Here is a 9089-nt window from a genome sequence, read left to right as displayed (position 1 = left end):
TTCTAAGAAGCTGCAGCGCAAACAACAAAGGAACCATTTCACCTGTCCCACATGGCCTTCCCAAACAACTTCCTGAGCTCTTGCAAGCTTGCCTATTTTTTCAGTTTCTAAATTCAACCTGTTTGGTGCTTGTAAAGATGATTTTAGCATCAGAAGAAGGTAGACAGTAAGATGAACCTATTTTTGTGAGGGTCTTCTAAAGTCCTAGACTAGTCCCAGCAGCAAATTAGTCCCAATCCTTTGCTCCACAGATGGGGCAACTGAGGATCAGAGATGCTCAATGCCTCACATCCTCCTCAGCGAGATCTGGGTCTCCCTGTTGGTTAGTGGGAGAGTTTGGGCTAGGACCCATCTGTCTTATCTCTCAGGGTTAGTCCTTAGGGTGTAAAATAATCCCTGGCTGCTGGGTTTGGCTTCCAAGGCAGTGAGATTAAATGAGAGGAGGGTAAAACCTATTACTGGGGGTATAATGTGGTTCAGGACTTACAGAGAGGAACAGCTGGGTTTATTTCCTACTGAGAGGACCAGTGATAATAACAGGATTCGGGAACATTCTGGATTGATTCAAAGCACATGAGGAAATTTTAGCTAGAAAAGGAGTTAGAGATCTAGGAGCCAGCGGGACTGTTTCCCAGGCTTCCATTTACGTATGTACTCTCATTTTCTTTCTATTGCAGATGAAATGAGATGCAGGCTGCGCGTCCGAGTACCAGCAGCCTGCTGCACTGGATAGAATTGAGAGTTTCCATCTAATCGCACGGCTCTATCTTAATCCTGCTCACCCCACAACAAGCCAGACAGGCCACACCACATAGCTGGGGAAGAACCTGAGCTCTCTCATTGAAAATGCCAGTGTGGGTGGGGAACAATGTGAAGGAGGCAGGGAAAACTGCAGGGAAGGTGGTGACCAAGAAGGTTTGTGACCACAGACCGTCCAGGAGATTAGAAGAGATCCCTCTTGGGCCACCTGGGAGGTTTGGATTTAAGTGACAAGAAGGTCAAGAAAGGTCATTCCAAAGGGGATGCATGCAGGCAGGTCTCATCCGGTGTGGTTCTGCTGGTTAATCCTATTCTGATCCATCAAGCATTCAGATAAAATTCTATGTAAACTGTGCCCTGCATATTTGATGCATTTAAAATGATCACAGACATCTGAGACATTTCTAAAAGTAAAGACAGTACAGTAAGCAAAGTTGACTGTGGCAGAAGATCTAGAGATAGCAGCATCCATGCACGTTTCTATTTCTCTTTTGAATGGGTTGGTGGAGATACACTTGTCACTTGAGCAGTTATCACTGCACAGGTGACATGCAACTAAAAAATCTACTCAGGTCCCCAGATATGTCTCTTTGAAAAAGATAAGCCAAGGGGTAGGTGGGGAGAAGAGTACATAATGAAGAACATCCGGGATATGTTCATGGGTTGTCTGACTTGTCTTTGTTTTCCAACAATATTCCAGAAGGCAGAGGTGAGAGTTCTGCTTCTTTCCATTGACAGCGTTCTAAAAGATTTGTTGATATTGTTCTACTAGATCCCATCGAGTCTTTACTGGTTTGCCTTCTTCCAGTCGCCTTCGTAGTTTGGGGTTTGAGTTTTCCTGATATTCTGGCCCGGAGCCTGCATCCCCAGGGAGCTGCTCTCTTCCTGTGAGCCCCCACACCAGGCTGCTGCCCCGTATAGGCCTGAATTACTTCAAGGGAGAGTCAATTAATGGCTTATGTTAATGAAAGCAGCTTTTCACAGTCTGAACTATGCAGTCTGGAGCTCTAGGAGGATCAGGAGGAAGGGGAGAGAGAGGCGGAGTGCCCTCTGGGGTGAAGACATCTTTGAGTGTCAGGACTCTTGGAAACAAAGGCTCTCCCTTCCTGGAGGCCTAGGGCCATGACCTGTTGGAAATGCCTATAATAAGTAACAAGGATAACCCTCTAACAAGACACAGTGAATTTAAGGAATATTGTTTTAATATGGGATTTATTCCTGGCTGCTGGTCATCACTGCAAGTTGACTTGGAGGTTTCAGATTTCAAAGAAGATGAGTAAAAAGGACCAGCATGGAGGAGGGGCGGCCCCAAGGGGTGAGGAGGTCACATAGCTGACAGCCTGTGGGAATGTCCTGCTAACCTCTCTCTTGCGGGCCAGGAGGATTCCAGAGGTAAAGTGAACAGCCAAAAGCCCCCAGGAGATGCAACCCTTGTCTGCCCAAGGGCTCCATGGAGCTCAGCGAGCTGCGATTTCACACAGAGGCAGCGGCTAGGAACACATTGACCGGCTCCAGCCAGGGGCACTGCTAGAAAGTCCAATGTCACTTCCCCAGGGACACTGGCCCCAAGACACTGGTCCCCTCGAGGTATCATTTGGCATTTACAAATGGCTTTAGGTCTGAATTTCTAACTCATTTTCAATTTACAACAACTTAGATGGCTGACAATCTCGAGAGAGTTTGCGTGAATGACGGAATCAGGTGGGCAGACCCAGTTAGAAACTGGCTTTTTCCCATTCATTGTGTTATCTGGCAAGATGGATGGCAGCTGTGGGTGGGAGCAGGGCGGGGGTGAAGGCAGGCCGAAGATCTGAGTTCTGACCATCTGACATTCTGAACCACGTGCCACAATCACACACACGACTAAAGGCCCTTTTCCTCGTATTTTTCAGAATTTCGTCAGGCTTCCTGGCAGAAATCTTCCTCATGCCGTTCACAGATCTTTGTTGCTAACTGCAGAGCCTCTATTTTTCTTGCCAGCCGAGTCATCTTAATTGTCAAGCCTGAAAGAGCTCCACCCAGTTCAGTTTGGTGCCGCAGGGCTTTTTTTTTCTTTTGAAAGGCCCTGCTGTAACAGCAAGAATTGCTGGGTGTCCTTTTCTAAGTAAACAGGAAATATCACTGCAAAAAAAAAAAAAAAAAAAACTCTCCCCTCAGCACAGTTGCACTAATACGCCGATTTATCTTTCCTGTGAATGCTGAATTAGGAGCAGGATTGTTTCTTACAGCAGTCCAGTCCTCTTCTTAGCTTCTGAACCTTACATTGAGGAGGATCTCAGGAAGCCTCGGCTCACAAGACACTTAAAAAATTCTGATTTCTGGAAGGCAGTAGCATCACAGTTAGGAAAGACAACAATGCATGAAAAAAAAAAAAAAAAAAAAAAAACCAACCCAAACCCTGCAAAATCACACTGAAGGGATGAGACGGTATGCATCTACATTGTCGTCACAGCAGGTTAGAGTTCTGGTATTTGACCACCCTTCTGGAGCCTTGAGTCAGTAGGAGGAGTTGACCCAGGGCAAGAGAAGGAAGTACAGGATGGATGGCTTTTTTCCATTACATCAGGACCTGGGTTCGTGTGTCAGGCAGGCGCAGCCCCACGAGTCCTCCACACACCAGCACGGTGGAGGCCAGCAGGATGGGGATAGCTTTGGTGATGCTGACCAGGGAGCCAAATATCAAGTTTCCCAGGACGGCCGCTGCTTTGCACAGTGCGTTCAAGAAGCCAAAGCCTGTTGCCCTGCAAAGGACAGAGACATGAACAAGGCTGAGAAAGTGTCCCCCAAGAGACCAACTTTAGACACAAATGTCTCCTACAAGAATTTTCAGTGATCTTCACGTGGACTATTCTGTATGTCCTTATTTAGTTGCTCAGTCGTGTCTGACTCTTTGTAACCCATGGACTGTAGCCTGCCAGGCTCCTCTGTCTGTGGGATTTCCCAGACAAGAATACCAGAGTGGGTTGCCATTTCCTTCTCCAGAGGATTTTCCTGGCCCAGCGATGGAACCCACGTCTCCAGCATTGGCAGGTGGATTCTTTACCACTGAGCCACCAGGGAAGCCCTTATGACCTTAGAGCAAGTAATCAGCTATCTGTCAGCACATCTGGAAGCAGAGAACCCCAGCTGCTGGTATTGGTCCTTCAGCCCTCTGTTGACTTTCTTGCCACCTTGACTGATTCTTATTCTACCCATGAGTTTATTAGTGAACAGAAAGAGAACGGTCATTCAGAGAGTCAGAAAAGTTTCTTCTCTCTTCCAGAACTAAATTAAAATGTATGACCATATATGTCTTTAAATTTTACTTTCTACTCCCTACTTCCTCTTAGTTTAGTTCATTTATGATGTTTTAAATAATTATAGAACATAGGAACTTTCAGAGAAAATCCAGGATGACGGGGTTGCATTCATTTTTCTCGTACCATGGAGGTGAACTATTATGACTTCATCCCAAATGGTTTTGGTAGCAAGCAGAAACTCATCCCTGAGCTTGGTGGCCTCAAATGAGCTAGGGACACATTTCTTGCACCCTCGTCAGAGTTCTGGGTGGATAATCAAGCCTAAGACAGAGGAAAATCAGACTGAAGGCCCATAGAAAACCTTGCTTAACTCTGCTGACATATAATATATGCAGGTGGTACATAAATAAGACACATCCCATTTCTTAAGAGATTCTTCAGAAAAGAAAACTTTTACTATCTTTATGGGTGTTGAATATAATTTTAGTGTGGTCTTCTAGGCAAGAAATTCCATCTTGTTCATGAGAGTACCGATACTGCTGACATCATGAGAACACGGATTTCCTCTGCCTTTATGCCAGGTCACTGTCTTTTGGCCTGTCACTGGCTGCACATGTCTAATAAAGGCACACTGAATGCAGGGTAACTGCTGGATACATTTTTTCCCCTCTAGAGAGATATGTATTTTATATGCTGTAAAATGCAGTACTTAGTACACATCTTTCTTTGATTGATTTGTAAATTTGTTAAGTGTAGGTTTTCCTTTGGCTAGTCAGGACAACTACTTATCATGACTTATGCTATTCCAAGGGATACTTTCTACAACGTGTAGATATTTACTACGGGGATTATACAGCCATCCCCCTTTCCACACCACAGGAAAGGGAAGAGCACCCCTCTTGTGCTGAAGGAACCAAGCCCTTCATTTTGCTGGTTAGAACAGACCTACAACGGGCAGCAAGCGCTACCTTTCTTTTTTAGCCAAAACACCTAGAGCGTCGAGTAAGCAGCCTCTGCAGCGTCGCAAAGTCTCCTTTTGTTACTGAAACTATAACAGAGGAATAGACGACTTCCTGAGACCTCAGAGTAGCATTGAGAGAGACGTGTCAGGAGCATCTGGTATCTGAAGCCTCTAAATAAGATGGTCAAATTCTTATCTCCTAAGAATCTCTGCTTCCATTTATGAATCTTGGATCTTGGAAGGGGTGTAACAGAATCTCTGATGGAGGAAAACAGGAACTTCTCGAGAAGAGGGTAAGCTCATTGTGTATTCTTCTTTTTCTTTTTGGTTTGTTTTTAAAGAAAGAGACTAGCAATAGCAGCAACCACCAGAGAGGAGATTTAATGTACTGATAACTATTTTCAAGTGAAATTTCTTGAAGGTTACATGTTGGGTACCACAGAATACGTAAGTAGAATGACACCATCATCTTCAGCTTCTCCTAGCTCCATGGTGATGCCATGAGGCCAAACTGCCTTTTTTTTTTTTTTTTTTTTAATTAAAAGATTTTTTTGAGCAGTTTTAGGCCTCCAAAAACTGAGCAAAAAAAAAAAAAGAGAATTTCCATATCATCCCTTGCCTTGTACCCCTATTGTGAACATCTTAGTGTGGTTAATTTTTTATAATTCATGAGTGCATATGTGCTCAGTTGCTCAGTTGTGTCTGATTCCACATGACCCCCATGGACTATGGTCCATCAGGCTCCTCTGTCCATGGGATTTTCTAGGTAAGAACACTGGGTTGGGTTACAATGCCCTCCTCCAGGGGATCTTCCCAAACCAGGGATCGAACCTGTGTCTCCTGTGTGTCCTGCATCGGCAGGCGGATTCTTCACCACTGAGCCACCTTGGAAGCCCCGTGTTACAATTGATGAGGCAAAATTAATATATTATCATGAATTAAAGTCCATAGTTTACATTAGAGCTCACTGTGTTGTATATTTTACGGGCTTTGACAAATGTATAATGACACGTATCCGCCACTATAGCATCATGCAGAACAACAGTTTCAATGCCCCAGAAATCCTGGCAACCTCTCATCCTTTTACTATCTCCATAGTTTTGTCTTTTCCAGAATGTCATATAACTCAAATTATATAGTATGCAGCCTTTTCAGACTAGCTTCTTCCACTTTTTTTTTTTTAAACTGCATGTTAGTTTCTAGATTCTAGAAGTATAAATTACCCAATGCATCTTAAGGTAGTGAGATAAGCTGTATTGTTCTGAGGAAAATGGCCGGGGTGTGTGTTACTGATCAGCGAATGGGAAACAGTCTGTATGAAGAAGTCTCTTGATGCTAAAACTGCAGAGTGAGCCAGGGAAAATTTGTACTGGGGCTAAAATAACCACATTTTGCCAAGCTATCAAACACTGGCACAACTCAGAACAGGGTATAAAATACAGGCAGCTATCTCCTTTTATTACTGAAACTATAACAGAGGAATAGACGACTTTCTGAGACCTCAGAGCAGCACTGAGAGAGACGTGTCAGGAGCATCTGGTATCTGAAGCCTCTAAATAAGATGGTCAAATTCTTATCTCCTAAGAATCTCTGCTTCCATTTATGAAGCAGAGGCAGTTGTTTAGATGACAATCTGGTGTGGCTACAAAGCACACAGCCTCCTTAAATTGGTATTGGCACTCCAGAAAACATGACTGTGTGAAATAACAGGTAAGTTATTTCTTCAAATACATGAAGCTGGAAGGTGTGATTTTCTACACACAGCAGACACAGTTGTATTAGAAAAACCATTCTCAAAGTGGCTCTCCCTTGGGATTATCTGTGTATAAGTAAAGAAGCTTTTTATTAGTTCGTTTGTTTCCTTGTTCTTATTTAAAGGAAGCCATGAACTTCCACAAATACCACAAGTTACCTTGTGCTCAAGTCCTTGGAGGGTGGTGTCACGTAGTTAGAATAAGGAACAGGTGTCTAAAATAGTGGTGGATAAAAGAGAAAGAAAGGGAAAAGCACACGAAAATAGAACAAAGGAAGGCCTGAGGACCAGAGTGAGAACCTCAGGTGACAAACAACCCTCCTGGCTAGCCCAGTTTACACGGGTCAGGCTCAGGGGGAGGAGAAAAAGCATATAAAAAGAGGAGCCAAAACTGAGCCAGGGGCTTCTCTACTCTTTGCCTCTTTTGGGTAGGCCCACCCTCACGCCTCGAGGATGTATTTTCCTTTGCTTGCCAAATAAAACTGAGTCAGACATGTCTGCAATTCTTCCAGAAATATCTGCACTTTTGAATTGGTTTCGATTTACTGTTATGTACTAATGGAACCTACAAAAGAAAAACATCCACTCCACCTCTCCGACAAATGTTTTTTGTTTCTGAATTCCCTTTAGTATCCAATCATATCCATATTTTTGCAAATCACAGGATTTCTACAGGTTTCCTTTTCTGCTTTCCCCCAATCAGTCATAAAGCTGCTTGTCTCAGGTTATTTGTGTTTTGATTAAAATGAAATGATTTAGCACAGAACTATTATTTCTGTAACCATAACACTGGATAATCAGAGCTTTCCAAACTTGGGGGAACATAGACAAGATTGCAATGAACACCTTTACATATATTGGGCGTGCTAAGTCACTTCAGTCATGTCCAACTCTTTGCAACCCTATGGACTGTAGCCTGTCGGGCTCCTCCGTCCATGGGATTCTCTAGGCAAGTGTACTGGAGTAGGTTTCCACTTCCTTCTCCAGGGATCGAACCCACGTCTCTTATGTCTCCCGCATCAGCAGGCGGGTTCTTTACTGCTAGCGCCACCTGGGAAGCCCCCTTTACATACAGGACCTTCTTTGTTTGGATGTGTTCAGTAGGAAATATCACACAGTACAATACAGCCAAGAGAACACGTTCATGATACGGTGTGGGGAGACTGAGGACAACGAGGCACGCCATGGTCCTCAGGGGAGGCCACTCCAAAGGCTTTGCATGACCTCTTCTCCTGCCCTCTCCCTGCACCTGCTGTCTTACTTTATGCTGCTTTGCACAGCTCATTTTCACTAGAGGTAATCAGTTTCTCATCTAACCTGCATCATTTCCTTTCCTTCCAGCAATCACCTGGACTCTGGACAGCGGTGAAAGCTCTCCCTGCTGGACTGGCCTCCCTCCTGCTCCCCTCCTAAACTTCAGGGCTCTCCCTTTGGGTTCTAGCCTTATTTAGGTCCTGCTACATCTCTAGGGTGGGGCTGTGGAGCCTTTACATTGACTCATCACAACTTCATTCAGGACTGGCACAAGGGTGCAAAGGGTGCTGTGAAATGAACTAAGGAATTTTCTGATATCTTCACAATACACTGGAAGTATATTTCTGTAATGGGCATTAAAAAAAAAAAACTGAAGTAAAGTTAATTTACAATGTTGTGTTAGTTTTTGGTGTACAGCAAAGTGATTCAGTTTTATATATATGCATGTGCATATGTGTATACACACACACACACATTCTTTTCCATTATGGTTTACTACAGGATACTGAGTATAACTCCCTGTGTAATACAGCAGGACTTTGTTGTTTATTTTATTTATAGTAGTCTGTATCTACTGGGCCTCTCTGGTGGCTCAGACAGTAAAAAATCTGCCTGCAATGCAGAAGACCTTGGTTCAATCCCTGGGTTGGGAAGATCCCCTGAAGGAGGGAATGGCAACCCATTGCAGTGTTCTTGCCTGGAGAATTCCACAGACAGAGGAGCCTGGTGGGCTGCAGTCCATGGGGTCGCGTAGAGTTGGACACGACTGAGCAACTAACGCACCTGTATCTACTAATCCCAAATGCGCATTTTAATGGACATTAGTTGGTCCATGTTTGTGTATTGATGCCAGACTATCACCTTGCTTTTGCGGAAGAAAAAAAACCAAGTTTCACATTCTGAAATCTGGAAAGACTGAATTCAACTGCTTTCTAGTTTTCAAAGGAAGAGAAAATTTGTCTCATCTAAGCAGTAAGTATAGGTGTGTGGTGTGTGTATGTGTCCTCCTTAACTTAGAAGGTGGCATCCCGTATCACAGCAAGCAGGGCCTTCCTTACAAACAAGTGGAGGACTTACCTGCAGCTGTGAGCTTGAAGGAATCCCTGGGCCCAAAGTGGGCCTC

General features: G+C 44.1%; 1 protein-coding gene and 1 long non-coding RNA gene across 5 annotated transcripts in view; one reads left to right on the top strand and one right to left on the bottom strand.

The window, feature by feature from the left end:
- The first annotated feature begins 387 nt into the window (after window positions 1-387).
- On the top strand, window positions 388-8412 carry LOC129620846 (uncharacterized). Its single transcript, XR_008698748.1, has 3 exons — window positions 388-647; window positions 5164-5252; window positions 8054-8412. It is a non-coding gene; the product is annotated as an uncharacterized LOC129620846 (long non-coding RNA).
- The window catches only part of SV2C (synaptic vesicle glycoprotein 2C), a 215787-nt gene continuing 209225 nt past the window's right edge, over window positions 2528-9089 (bottom strand). For all 4 annotated transcript variants that reach the window (XM_055536601.1, XM_055536603.1, XM_055536602.1 and 1 more), the window contains one exon: window positions 2528-3500. In XM_055536601.1, the coding sequence (XP_055392576.1) occupies window positions 3317-3500 (184 nt within the window). In that variant the 3' untranslated portion in view covers window positions 2528-3316. The remainder of the gene's footprint in view (window positions 3501-9089) is intronic.

This window comes from Bubalus kerabau, chromosome 10, assembly GCF_029407905.1.
Source record: "Bubalus kerabau isolate K-KA32 ecotype Philippines breed swamp buffalo chromosome 10, PCC_UOA_SB_1v2, whole genome shotgun sequence".
Classification (NCBI taxonomy): Eukaryota; Metazoa; Chordata; class Mammalia; order Artiodactyla; family Bovidae; genus Bubalus; species Bubalus kerabau.
Note: the sequence above shows the minus strand (reverse complement) of the source record. Positions and strands in the feature narration are given on the sequence as shown.